The following is a 14,356-nucleotide window of genomic DNA, read 5'->3' as shown; positions in this document are numbered from 1 at the left end:
ACAGTGCTTCACGCAGAGTGTTTGGGCCAGTATTCTTTCCTCTCTTAACTTGACAATATTCAGCCATCAGACACTAGTGCCTTCCATGGGCTGAGTGAGCAGGTGAGATACTGGTGCAAAGAAAGCATAGAAGCAGGAGAATAGAACCTGAGCCAATGACTGCTGGGCTTGCATTTCTGCCCTGCTCTTCATTTTGCTGCCTTGATATTTATGATCCTATTTTGTGCACCGACCTTGCTCAGGCCTCAGCCCTATTGCAAAACTGTGGAACAGAAAACAAGTGAAGAAAAAGGGAGGAAATGGATCAGTCATGGAAGTGGCATTTATGTCGGGGTAAAAAGTGATAGATAAATGGTCAATGTCTTCTTAAAATGAAGACTCAACAAGCCACACTGCATTGAACATAGTGCCCTCACTGGGTTAAAGTCTGTGTGCCACCTACATTGCTGGGTTAGGTGCCAGATAGTCTGCAGTTTGCCCCTGTGTGGTTGATGTCATGAGCTGGCAGATAATTGATGTTCTGGCTTGGTGACTGGGCGAGCATTACCAGTGGGAGAGACCCTCATTTCAACTCCTCTGTCAGTGAGGGACACTCTCCTTTTGGAACGTGAGTCAAGTCGCCATCCAATCAAAGCATGATTTTCTCCTGTATTTACATTCCAGCTTGCTCATTCTGCAATTGTATTCAACCATGTTCTTTCTCTCCACCTGCACCCCCCCTCCCCCAACTTCTGTACAGCGACCCTGTCAGGAGTTACATTCAGGCACGTCCTGGCTGGTACTGGGCTTCATAGTAAGTGTGAATTAATAGTGTCCCACTTCGTGTGTGTGTGTGTGTGTATATGTGTGTGGTCTAAATGGTCACATCCTTGTATCTGCCAGGGTTGGGGGCGGGGGAAGGGAGGTATTATTGCCAAACTCTGTTCAACGGAAAGCTGGAGACTTACACAGAGAAAGAAATAGATGGATAATGCTGATAGTATAAGCTAGGAGGACCGTGCAGAGTGTAAATATCAGTTTAGACCAGTTGGGTCAAAGGGCGTGTTTAGGTGCTGGAAATACCATATAAACCAGTACCATCACTTGCTGCGGTCTTTTTAACATCTCCCTTCCTATTCACAGTGCTGTCTTCTTTGTAACCTATATGACCCTGGCCTGCTGCCCTGGACCAAGGTAATTATCTTTAGGCTTACGTGAAACTGTGCACCATTCGATGGATTGCTCTATTTATTTAACTATTAAAATTGGTAAACTAGTGTTGGGTGACTTTGTGGTGCAGTAGGTAGTGTCCCTGCACCCCACCCCACCCCACCCAAGCTACTCATTACAGGTTCATATCCCACTCCAGGACTACATAGTTTGTGAAGACATGTTCAGGATGTGGCCAAACAAATTAAAGAGCAAACTCTTAAACCTGTTTGACACACACTCTAATGACAGGAGGTGAGAATGGAAAAGATTCCTGGTCCGTGTGTGACACAGAAGGTTGGAGCCTTTCTCATCACTATCCATCGCTCCAGGCTACAACGTGCATGGAAAAGTGTTTGTTGCCACAGTAACTCAGACTCTGGGGCTGGTTGGTCAGTGTGGATGAGATTGAGCCCTGCGCTGTAGGCACCAATCCTCATTCTGGCTGTGGTGGATTTGGGACCTAGCTCTTTGCCCTGTCCACAGTGTATACTGCAATGCTGTCAGTTGGACCTGAACCATGATGTGGTCACGTCCACCAGTACCATCTGAGATGTTTTGGGTAGATTCACTGCCAGCAATCCTTACCAGTATTGATCTTGATACCACATGGGCAAGGAAACCCACATTCGTAGTTTTATTACATATTACATAACATTTTAGTTGTGTTACATCTGCATTACATGATAGTCTCTTGTAAGATTCAGGCTAGACTTGAGAGTGAGTGTACATTGCTGCCAGCTACATAAAACCTAGGACTGAACTTGCAGCTGGTACTGAAATCTGGTGGCTATCCCAGGAACAGAACTTTTATATCCTGATGGGCACAGCTTATTATGTAAGGTCATTTAACCCTTTCAGGTGCTACCTGCCTTGTACAGCAGAACCTGCCTTTGGGCAGAGAATCCAAGAATAATTCTCATGAATAATATGAATATATTGTTTGTAATATGAATATTATAATAACTAATGCGATGTTTGGTTCTTTCCTAATTAATAAATGGTATATTTTATGGTTCAACTGTGTGGAGGACATTTTGTATCATTATACCAAGTATTTTGTAGGCCTCATGAAACTTGGGGGAAACTTGCCTGTGTAGTCGACTTCAAAGTTGAGAGCTGATTCCCAAAAAGAGACTTCTTCATCCATTTTGCCCACCTCCAGGGCGTGTTAATTGTTTCATTTTAGTCAAGCGATTGCTGTCCATTGAGAGTGTAGGATTGGTGAACAAATTCCTCTTTTTTTTTTTTGTGAGATGATTTACCTGTGTTAGTGTGCAGATGTTTAGTGTGAATATGTCTGTTGGAAAGTGGGAAGGCCACATGGAGCAAAGAAATTTCCAATTTTCTGATATTCCTTTGGCCCGGGCATTCCAATATGCCTGGGCCCTGATTTAGGAAAATTGCCCACGTTGTCTCTTGCCTCAATAGTTAATTATTTTCATGAAAGAAAGACTTGCGTTAATGTAGAGCCTATGAGGACGTCTGTTTACAGGCAAAAAAGTAGTTTTTTGAAGTGTCACCATTGTTGTATTATAGGAAACACAGGAGGTAGTTTTGTGCATAGCAAGCTCCCACAAACAAAGTAATTACAAGCAAATAATCTGTTCTCAGTTGTTGGTTAAGGGATAAATATTGGGTCAGTTGATTAAACCAATGGCTGGTCTGCATTTTAACTCCATCTGCCCACCTTAATTCCATATATCCCTTAAGACTTGACAAACAAAAGTCAATTAATCTCAGTTTTCAAAGTTTAACTAGCTTTGCAGGGAGAGGGTTCTAGATACTTGGACTTGAGCTGAGGTCCTATCGCTCAGAGGCAGGATTACTACGCACTGTTACGATTCAACCCATGTTTTTTTATATTCTGATTTATTGTCACATGTACCAAAGTAAAGTGAAAAGCTTTGTTTTACAAGCAGTATAGACAGATCATAGTAAACAAGGATGTACAGATCAAAATGACCTAGACAGAAGTAACGGTTACACTGCACAGGGCATGCGCTAGGCAAGATCAATGTTAGCAAAATCAATCATTAATTGAGGCTAAAGGGTCCATTCATTAGTCTAATAGTGGCCGGGAAGAAGCTGTTCCTGAACCTGCTCTTCCGTGTGTTCAGGCTTCTGTATCTTCTGCGTGACAGTAGGAGATTACCGGGTCACGAAGGGTCATTGATGGTTTTGGTAACCTTTCCGTGGCAATCAGCTGTGTAAATGGAGTCCATGGATGGAAGGTTGGCTTCCGTGATGGTCTGGACTGTGCACACCACCTCCTGTAGTTTCTTTACAGTGCTGGTCAGATCAGTTGCCATACCAGGCAATTTTGCATCTGGACAGTATGCTTTCAGTGGTGCATCTGTAGAAGTTGGTGAGGGACCTTATCGACATGCCAAATTTCCTGAGCTGCCTGAGGAAGAAGAGGCGTTGTTGTGCCACCTTGACTGTTGCATCTATGTGGGCAGTCCAGGACAGGTTGTTGGTTATCATCACTCCAAGGAACTTGACGCTCTCCACTCTCTCAACCTCCGTTCCGTTGATGTAGATGGGGGCATGTTCTCCTTTTTTTTTTCTTTCTGAAGTCAATGATCAGTTCTTTAGTTTTTCCGATGTTGAGAGAAAAGCTGTTTTCATTGCACCACGTCACCAAGCCTTCTATCTCCTTCCTGTATTTTGACTCATCGCTGTTAGATGTCTGTCCCATGACGATGGTGTCATCAGCAAACTCATAGATGGTATTCATTTGAAATTTGGCAACACAGTCATGCATATGCAGGGGGTTAGGGGGCTGAGGATGCATCCTTGGGGGGCTCCAGTGTTGAGTGTTATTGTGGAGGAGGTGCAGTTCTCTGTCTTCACCGATTTGTGGCCTTAGGGTCAGAGAGCTGAGGATCCAGTTGCAGAGGGCGGAGCCGAAACCAAGGTCTCTGAGTTTTGAGATCAGTCTGGAGGGGATAATGGTGTTGACTACAGCTCCGCCTTCAATGAGCAGGAGTCTGACATAGGTGTCTTTGTCATCTGGATGTTCCAGGGATGAGTGCAGGGCTAGGGAAATGGCATCTCTAAACAACCTGTTCAGGAATGTTGTTACTCTCCTCTGGGGCAGGTAGGACTTGAACCTGGGCCTCCTAGCCCAGAGGTAGGAACACTACTGCTGTGCCACAAGTATGTACTTCAGTACAGTAGTGAAATATCCTAGTCCCTGTGCAGTAGTTCTGACAAGCCAAACTTCCATTGTTCTTAAAGGGGTTTGTCCGAGGGTCATGAACTTAACAGGTGCTTGTTACCCACCCACACCAGCACCCTGAGCCCATTATATTTTACATTATGTGCACTGAGTGAAAAGTTTGTTACCTTACAAATTTGCAGACCAGTGGAAAAACCTTGGCCAACTTATAGTGGCCCTTTTATGAATTCCCAGGAAACAACTGACAAACTGTAATAGTTAACCTTAACCTGTGATTTTGTGTGTTGCAGGAGGTATTTTCCATGGAACCTGATTCTCCTGGGCATTTTTGTAAGTATTGTGACTCAAAGGAGAGAAGAATCCTTGTTTCTGTGCCTCCTTTTCTCTACAGTTAATGTTCGTGTTACCAATGACTTGCTTTGTATTATTAAATGGATTGATAGACCAGAAGAAAGCATATAATACAGGAGTAGTTTTGAAATGACTTGCACTGGAGGACCTACATTTGTCCAAGTAGGATCAAATGGGTAACCCTTACCACTTCATTGACCTGTGCTTGAGCCTCAACCTTCAAATTCTTCCATTCCAACAGGTTTGCAGTGCACCATCCCAAGGTGCTGTTGAGAGAGGGGCACTAGGCTGCCTCCTTGAATCAATTCTTAGTTGTTCCACTGCTGTGGTTTGATGCAACTGAGTGGCTTGCTTGGCCACTTTAAAGTGGGTGCAAGACTACAGTTACATGTTGGTCAGACTGTTCAAAGACACCAGGTTTCTGTCTTAAAAACATGTCAACAATCCAGCATTTTCACCAGCATTATTAATGAGACAAACATGTTACTCCATTTCGATTTAATATCCCCCAGATGGTGGGATTTGAACCCACAACCCCAGAGCAATCATTCAGTCCAATAGATTACTCTGTCTAGTAACATTACCACTATGCTGTGGTTGCCACAGTCTTTGCTGTTATGTGTCAATATTTTAGGACTAACCTTGTGTGGTGTCATGACTGATCAAAGCAGACCTTATTGGGAGTGTTCGTGTGGTGCTTGTATAGCATTAACCAACAATGTTTCTAACCACTCTCCGCAGACTCTGGCCATGTCTTACATGACAGGAATGATGTCAAGGTATTGAAATAATTAGCTATGCCACCCATTCCACTCTTTGTGGCTTGTCATTAACTGTGTTCTTTTGTTTGTGTTTAACCTTTGTGAAGACTGGCAGTTTTGCATGCATGCTTGGATTTCTTTCAAGGTATTTTTTTATATAATGATTTTTGCTTTGAAGTGAATGCTCATTGATCAGGATGCTTCTTGCCCTATTTTACTTTCCACCCTGTCTTGGCTTAATTCACTATGAAATCTAACATTTAATAGCAGTCAGCAGTATGAATGCCAGTGCCTTTTCCATTCAGTAAAGAGCAGGCAGTTCTCGGAAACTGAACAATCCATAGAATTAAGAGCTATTTTCTTAAAGGGACCATACAACACTAAGTTTTGAAAGCCAGATAATGCTTGGGATAATACAGGGAATATTCACTTGATTCTACGCAGGAGAAGGTGGTCCTGAAAACACACAGCATGCAGTACTGATCAAGCATTTTCGAATATTCCTTACAGTGATAATAAATAGAGGTGATCTGCTATTTCCATTGATAATTGAGTTGAGAATTAGAGGGGATTGATTTTAAATCAATGGCAAAATGATAAAGTAAAAGATTAGGAGACTTTTAGAATCGTTGGGATGCAGGATGTTTTATCTACGTTGATTCCATAGTAACCCCAATGAATTTAAAATCCTGATCCTTGTCTTCCAATTGCTTCTTGGTTTTGCTCCATTCTATCACTACACACTCCTCCAGCTCTAGAATTCCTACCCAGCCTCCCATCCTCAATATACCATTTCTCTCCTTGGCCATTTGTCATTACCCCCACCTAACCCTTTTGCCATAACCATTGATGACAAAGTCTTAAGCTGTCTAAGCTCTATGGGACTGTCTCTCCCTAAATCTCGTCCACCTCTCCTTTCTCTATTTTCAAAACTAGAAGTCCACCTTTTACACAAGCTTTGATCTCTTTCCCTGTGATTTGGGGTCCATTCCCATCTATCTCCAAGGTAAAGGACCTTGAGTCAGATTTTTTTTTCTGTTAAAAGTGCCTTTATAAATGCAGTTGTTATTGCCATAAAATATGCAGAGTGAGGCTTGGCTGGGAGCTCAGACTCTCATAAAAGGATTAGCTCTATGACACATTTGGGGAGAAGACGTTATTACAACACATCTGGAGCAGGTGGGTCTTAAACCCTGGGTCTCCTAGGTCAGAGGCAGAGGCAGGGACAGTATCACTGCACCACCAGTGTTTCCTCTGGACAGTGTATATAAATGAATGGCAATGGAAGTGCCATGAGTAGGCATGGAATATATTGGTGGGTATGGAGTGTTTGTGGGGACAGGACTTTGCATGAATTGACAGGGAGGTGGCATGAGCAGTAAGTGGGAGTGTGAATGAGTCCTATAGGACTTAATATATTAGCAAGCAACTGGGACAAAGTTTCGGAGAACTAACGTGTCTTTTAAACAACCTGCCTCAGCACTTGGCACCTTCCAAACTTCTTCTCTGGTGGCAGGCCCGATTCTTCTGTCCCTCACTGGCCCACCCTACAGTGGAAACTCAACCTGACAATGTACTTCCTACTGAGCTGGGTCTGCTGAGGTTAGAAATGCCTGCCTCAGTACCATTTATCACTAGGTAGGCCCAAGATGAAGGAAAGACAAAGGAGAATTGGTGACGGTGACCTAACCCCACCAAACAGTCCTTACCCAGTACTTCACACTGATAGAAGTGGAAAATAGCACAAGGTACCAGCAGTAGTCATCCTGTTCTCAGTACTAACTTCTACTGTGTTGTATTTAAAAATCACCATTTTTGGAAATCACATCTTTCTGTTCCCTATCGTTCTTCAATCCCTTCAGATTGTCTGCTTGCTATTTGACCAGTTTTCTTTTCCTCTGTGGGTCCTGCCCCCCTCCTTTGCACCATCCTGCAGCTTTGAGGTGTGGAATCCTGTCCTCCTCCGGCCTTCTGTCCCTTCGACAATGCACAGCCCTTTAAAATCCACAGCTAACCTCTGCTTCCTCGTTTCCTGTTTCATTTGTAGCTCCTTGACCTTTCAATTTGAGTTTCTGAATGAAAGGAAGGGAAGGGCTGTGGAGATTAGTGTTAAGGCTATTCGCTCAATCAATGGTCAAATTGCAAAACTACCACTTCAAATGGATATTTTATTGAAAGAAGCACAGAACAAGAGTTTTATTGACCAAGATAAAAAATCTGTCCTGATTATTTTTTATCTTTTAATTTTCCAGCTTCTACAATACGAAATCGGTTCTACTTTGCTTCACCATTACAGCACTTGTATGTTTGGCAGTTACAATATTCAGTTTTCAAACCAAGGTAAGCTGGGCTCATTGAACCATGATCAGCTTCTCCAGTATCCTGAAGGTGAATGAACTAGCAAGACATTGGCTCTGATACTTAGAGGTAGAATTTCCAAACTCGGGGATAGAGTTCTAGTTGAGTGTTAAATTCATGGCATGCATTATTGTTTGTTTTTTTTTTAATGCATTCCCTGTTTAACTCCCTGTCAAGCAAGGAATGCTACAGAAGAGAGTTAAGTACAGGGGCAAGTAAGGTGGTCCGACTCTGCTTAAAGATTGAGTGGTTACAGTGTAGCTTGGAAAGCCGGGCTGGATCACAGGGTGTTGGGGAGAGATGGAGGAATAGGCAAAAATGGTACTGGCAATTGTGGGTATCCTAAAACAAGGAAGGAGGTATTCAATCGTGCAGAATGGGAAACCGGTTTGCTTGGGGAGCCAGCAGAAAGCTCCACCTGGTCCATAAGCAGTGCTGCAAAAATACATACCTGTCCTATCCAGTAGCTATTGCCTTCCTTTAGCTGCCAGCTTCTTTGGTTATACGTGTGTACGCATACACTCATGGGCTCATGCACGCAGACATGCAGAATGGTAGTGTATGTTAAGTTAATCCATTGAATGCAACATGGCAGATTTTCGTTGACAAACTGTCCTTCTGCTGAGATCTGTCGACTCCTAGCCTTCTGCACCTCCTCTGGTTTTTTTGAAGCCCAGTCTTTGCATATCTCACTATTAATAAACCACCGCTAAATATGGAATGAGATCGCTTCTTGACACTACATGTAACATGGCTAATGTAAGCTCAGCTTACATTGTTTCACCTTACCTCTGTGGGGAAAGGTACAGCGCAACGTGCCTGCTATGAAATGACACTTGTTGCAAATCCTGTCTGGGTCTGAGATGCTGGATTACTGGTTCAGTGTGTGAACTGTGATGTTCGGACTTGTAGCGACACAGGACTGAAGGAGGCACGACTCTTTTTGATCTGTTCCTTGCAACTGAACTCTTGACATTGAATGTATTACAGATTCACTCATGATTTCCTTGGCTTTGGGAGACAGTGACTTCATCTGTTTATTAGCAAAGAGTTTGATAACACCGAATAGATAGATAAACTTCAGGTGGACAACACACTTACAATAACATACAAACATCATTCGTTTGAATATAGAAAACGGCAAAGAGCTGTCTACACTTGAGTGTAGAACAGGAGCTGAACTGCACTTGCTATCTGTAGCCTCACCTGTAAGTTCACTGCCAAGTCTTGGAAGGAGCTTCTTTTCTCTCTGATCTAATAGCTTCACAAAGACTGATAAAGAAGCTTGAGATTCCCTGAGATCTACTTTGAAAACTCTTTAAGTGGAACAAATGAAATTTAAAAACTGTACCTCCAGGCTGTCAGTCAATTGAAAGATGCTTGTATTTAAGTTGAATGACAAAGTCTCTTCCTGGGCATAACGCTTTGGATGAATTATCAGGTGTAATTTCATCTAAATCTCTAAAAGTAGCAATGAATGTTTACATATCAAGACTATATCAACAGTTATTTTCATGTCTGTTTTTCCCTATCAGCCAGACGGAGCCATTACTTGAATCTTGTAGTTAAAATTTTCAGCCTTGTTTTCAAAGCCATCCATGCTCCGGTGCCTACATACCCCTGCGAGGTTTCTGTACTCCTGCAATTCTTGTTGTCAAGTGTTTGACAAATCAGCCTAATATCCCCTTGCGTGGTTTGGCATCAAACTTTGTTTTTTATTAAAATGTTATACAAATAGAAGTTAATGTTGTTTAATCTTCTACATGCCATAACTAGAAAAGTGAATTCTATAATAAATAGTGTATCACCCAAAATACTTCATTTTACTACAGGGGGATTGTACCCCTCATTCCTGAGGTCCTGAGATGTCATGGAAGCCAGGCATCTCCATACAGGGGAAATTGAAATTGGAGACAATAATAAAATCCCTACAGCAAGGAAGCAGGGCATTCAAACAGTCAAGTGCACAACAGCCCTCGAAGTGCATCCACATTGCCCAGAATCTTGCATGGTCGACAAATATTACATAGTGGGGGGTGGAAGAGAAATAAACTTAAATTCTTTTTTATGTTGCTACTTCAAGTTAATTTTGCTTTATTCAGAATCTAGCCATAGATCTGATAACCAAACATTTTTCTCACTTTTTTCCAGTTTGACTTTACTTCGTGCCATGGTGTTCTGTTTGTGCTGCTGATAGTCCTTTGCATCAGTGGCTTGGTCCTGGCGATTGTGTTGCCGTTTCAGTATGTACGTAAACTCCTCCACCATTCCTCCCATTCACTCGGACACAAATAACTGACCCACCTTTTAACTGAGGGCCCATGACGTACTCTGCAATCAACTCTGTCTAAGCCTCACAGAAATGATATATTTCAAAACAGAGTGGAGCTGACATCATAAATGTCCTCTGTTGCAGACCTGAGGGTTGTTAATATGCAAAGGTTGCACTGTTGGAAGGGGTTAGGGTTTCGGAAATATGGGTATTATTAATCTCTGCATTGCATGAGATCTGAGCTGTCAACTTAGATATCACTACAGCGTCATTTGCCAATGGCAAAAAAAATTATTGACACCATCGGGAAATGATTGAGATGATCTGACTATATGGGCTAATTGTTGCCACTATTATTGAAAGTGTTGGCCAATGGGTGCCACTGTTATTGACAATATGGGCCAATAGGTGTTACCATTGTTGATAATGTGGGCAAATGCAGTAACTGGTGTCACTGATCACCTGTTGCTACAAAATGCGCCTATTTTAGAAAGCAAGAGGTCATGGTTGATACTGTGCTTATCTTGTGTTTCAGGTTCCCTGGCTTCATGCTGTGTATGCAGTGCTTGGCGCAATCATTTTTACAATGGTGAGTGGTTCACGGGGCATTTCTACTTTACAATTAAGACTGTGGATGCAAGCCTGTTCCTCATTTACTGACTGTCCTACCACTCTCTTGTCCCTGTTAAATTCCCATTTGGTATTGTTTCTATTGGGAAATCTGACATTTTTCCCAAAGTTTAGGAAAAGTGGGTCTCCACCACTGCTGATACAAGGTAAGTTTAGTGCTTCCACCTTCCAGTGCAGCTGATGACCAGGGAATGGCCTGCGTGTGTTGCTGGCTGCAGTGTTTTAAATATTGCTCTGGGCATCTTCTCCAAGAGTACACCATCAGTTTTAAGGGCAGGTAAACTACTGCCTGGAGGTGCTGGACTGACCTGTTAAGCTCAGATGTGGTTCAGTGGAAAGCACTCTTGCCTGAGTCAAAAGATTGTGGGTTCAAGACCTACTCTAGAGATTGGACCACAAAATGTAGGCGGCTGCTGCTGCCAGCATAGTGCTGACTGTGCTCTCTATTGGATGTGACATTAGAGGCCATCTGAGCTGGGTGTAAAAGATCTCATGACACTCCTCCAATGAGAGCAGGCAAATATTTATGTCAAGATGACCCAATTTGTCATCACATTGCTGTTTGTGGAAACTTGCTGTGCGCAAATTGGCAGTTGCATTTCCTCCATTTAGAGCAGTGACTACATTCCAAAATTACTTCATTGGCCATAAAGTGCTTTGAGATTGCCTGTAGTTGCAAACGCAAGTCATCCATTTTCTTCAATATAATCTGCATGCAAACCTGTAATAACTTTAGCTCCACAGAGAAAGCCCATTCAAATACCAAGTGCATTGTGCTTATTCTCCTCCAGTTCCTGGCCTTTGACACACAGCTGCTAATAGGGAATCGTCGTTACGCAATCAGCCCTGAGGAGTACATCTTTGGGGCACTGAATATCTACCTGGACATCATTTACATCTTCACCTTCATGCTGCAGATTTTTGGCTCCAACAGAGAATAAGTCAGTCAGAATGAATGGTCTCTGCTCAACATAGACCACCAGCTGCAAGAATATCAGCCACAGAAGCACCTAAAGTTACAGCAAGTGGAATCGCTGAGAGAATCCATTCACTCCACCTTGTTCAGTAATTCATTGATATTAGAATTCTTTTGTGTTAACATACTGTCAATCTAGTATAAGGTGGAACTGCACAAGCTTGTAGGTAGAAGCATAACCATAACGCATAGACTAGTGCATTTTGAGCTTTCTCTGTGCATACTTCCTAGTCTTGAATTATGAGCTTCCTTGTATTAGAGTCAGCTACCAGTGATCTAAGCTTAGCTTCCTGTTCTTTTGTCAAATTTGTATCAATTTTTGACAGACGTATATTGCTATCTGGGAGGCCAGTAGCTCAGTTGCCTAGGCTGCCACGCATGTGGATTAGTTCAACAGCAACAGCATAGGGTTTGATTTCTTCTTTTGTGCTGAAGTAGATTCTGGCCTGCTTTCTTGTTCTATAGTGGAAAATCACAGCACTTTGCTGTGGTTCAGCAAATAATCACTAAAGACCTGACACCAGGCAGAGAATTGAAGAAACAACAATATCTATAAATGTCTTGCAAAGGATTTTCAAATCATATTCGCTGGCTACCCATTTTGAGCTTTCTTTTGAGACTCAGGCTGTTTTGTAACTGGCCTCTGAGATGTGCATGGAATCCAGGGGATGTGCTCTCCACAACTTGGGTTAAGGGGAAAGTTGCTCTCACTCTTGTTTTTGCACACTTTTAAGTATCAGTATTCGCGGCTCACTGGGTAGCAGTCTCACTCCTGATTCAGGAGGTCATAGGTTCAAGACCAAGATTTGATTTCAAAATCCAGGGTGATACTCCTGGATCAGAACTGAGGGAGTGCTGCAGTGTTGGCAGTCTTGGCCGGCTTTTTGGTTGAGACTGGAAAACAAAGGCCCAAGAGGGCAGATGTTAAATGTTCCCATGGTACTGTTGCAAAGGTGAACTCTCCATAAACACAACTTTAATAGTGAATTGTCAGATCATTTATTCCATTTGCTCTGTGTGGAAGCTTGCTGTGCGCAAATTGGCTGTTGCATTTGCCTATGCGACTTGAAAGGTAAAGATTTTAAGCATTTGCAGAGGATGTAAAATGTACAATATAAATACAAATTCTTTCTTTCCCTCTGCTCTGTAACCTGTAAGACTCCATTTTAAAAAGTTCAGAGTTGCATACTCCAAACCTAGACCAAGATTAAACATAGAAATTTAGCAAAGATTAGTGGCAAAGTAGCATAGTGTTTATACTACTGGATCAGTAATCTAGACTCAGTCTAAAGGTCATGAGAAATAAGTTCAAATCTCATCATGGCAGCTGAGGAACTTCAATTCAGATGAATAATCTTCATCTTAAAATCTAGTATCAGTAATAGTGAACACAAAACGATTTGGAGTTGTGTAAAACCCCTTTAGTGCATCAATGTATTTTAGGGAAGGAAATCTGCCATCCTTACCCAGTCTGGCCTATATTTGACTCCAGGCTCACAGCAATGTGGTTGGCTCTTAACTGCTCCTGCCATGGCCAAGCAAGCCACTGAGTTGTATTCAAGAAGTTGACTCACCACCCACCTGCTAAAAGACAATTGGGGATGGGCATAAATACAATGCCAGTGATGCCTACATTCCCAGAATGTATATTCCAAAAATTTTTAAACATCTAGGTTGAGGGATGATGGCCATGATTCAAAGGTCCAGTGCCCCTGGATTTACTGTCGAGTTCCCTGATTGGGGCCATTAATGTGGTCCAATCAGGGAACTCTGTTTGGCAGATAGAAATAGGAATGTCAGATGTTTTGTTCACTCTGACAGCTGGCTCTGAGGAAGCCAGACCAGTATCAAGTACTATGCACGTGTAAATAAAGGGTGACTTGGCAATGATAAACTGGCCTCCGCCACTGAAATATGCTTCTAAAGAAATTCGCTCGCAACAGTCATCTTTGAGTTGGATTAAGCATTTTTGACATCATGCCATTATTTGGGAAGCTTGACTCGTTTGATCTGTCGAAGACTCAGCCACTATGTGGAAAGAATGTATTACTTATGGGCAAATGACATTGGGGCAGATGAAAAGCAACAAGTAATTCTTCTGACAGCTTGTGGACCTGCAGCTTTTTTGGTTATTAGGGGCCTAACATTTCCTGAGGTACCAGATATAATCTTTCAAAAGTTGATGGATTTATTTAAGGAATATTATGACTTCAAGCCACCTCTAATGCTGAGATGCCATAGGTTTTACTCAGCAATGTGAGAACCAGGGGAAACTATGTTGGGAGTTTTGATGAGGTTAAGATGACTGGCAGAGGCATGTGACTTTAAGGATTAAACCAATGAGATGCTGAGAAATTATTTGGCATGTGGGATGAATGATATAACCATGCAAAAGTACCAACTAGTTGAAGCCCAATTGGACACTACAACAGGCACTATAACTGGCTTTGTCATTAGAAAATGCAGCAAGTGAAATATGAGTTAGAGGGTATGTTGATGGAAGTGGACACCCTCCCCAAGCTGACTGAGCTTGGGGGAGACCATGAGAGGGAAGGCAATTGCAGAGCCTCACTCAGGACATTATTCTGAATAGAGGGACTCTAGGTCAGCCCACAGCAAAATGTCAAACAAAGCCA

The 14,356-nt window shown here is 42.5% G+C and overlaps 1 protein-coding gene across 1 annotated transcript; it reads left to right on the top strand.

Annotated features, from left to right (window-relative positions):
* The first annotated feature begins 731 nt into the window (after positions 1 to 731).
* LOC109917749 (protein lifeguard 2) lies at positions 732 to 13,327 on the top strand. The gene is made up of 8 exons (XM_048618966.1): positions 732 to 793; positions 1,123 to 1,173; positions 4,663 to 4,702; positions 5,465 to 5,502; positions 7,737 to 7,824; positions 9,994 to 10,089; positions 10,650 to 10,703; positions 11,536 to 13,327. Exons 2-8 carry the CDS (start codon positions 1,145 to 1,147, stop codon positions 11,683 to 11,685), a joined length of 495 nt encoding a protein of 164 aa, XP_048474923.1. The 5' UTR covers positions 732 to 793; positions 1,123 to 1,144; the 3' UTR covers positions 11,686 to 13,327.
* Positions 13,328 to 14,356: the final 1,029 nt, after the last annotated feature.

The sequence above is a fragment of the Rhincodon typus genome, chromosome 41 (assembly GCF_021869965.1).
Source record: "Rhincodon typus isolate 14 chromosome 41, sRhiTyp1.1, whole genome shotgun sequence".
Taxonomy (NCBI): domain Eukaryota; kingdom Metazoa; phylum Chordata; class Chondrichthyes; order Orectolobiformes; family Rhincodontidae; genus Rhincodon; species Rhincodon typus.
The sequence above is the reverse complement of the archived record's forward strand: the minus strand, read 5'-3'. Positions and strand labels throughout refer to the sequence as shown.

What these genes read in the sequence shown, in the direction of transcription:
- LOC109917749 (XM_048618966.1), top strand. Translation starts at nt 1,145, where the DNA reads ATGACCCTGGCCTGCTGCCCTGGACCAAG. An exon ending in TATTCAGTTTTCAAACCAAG is followed by an intron (nt 7,825 to 9,993) that starts GTAAGCTGGGCT and finishes ACTTTTTTCCAG; the next exon opens with TTTGACTTTACTTCGTGCCA. An exon ending in TTGTGTTGCCGTTTCAGTAT is followed by an intron (nt 10,090 to 10,649) that starts GTACGTAAACTC and finishes CTTGTGTTTCAG; the next exon opens with GTTCCCTGGCTTCATGCTGT.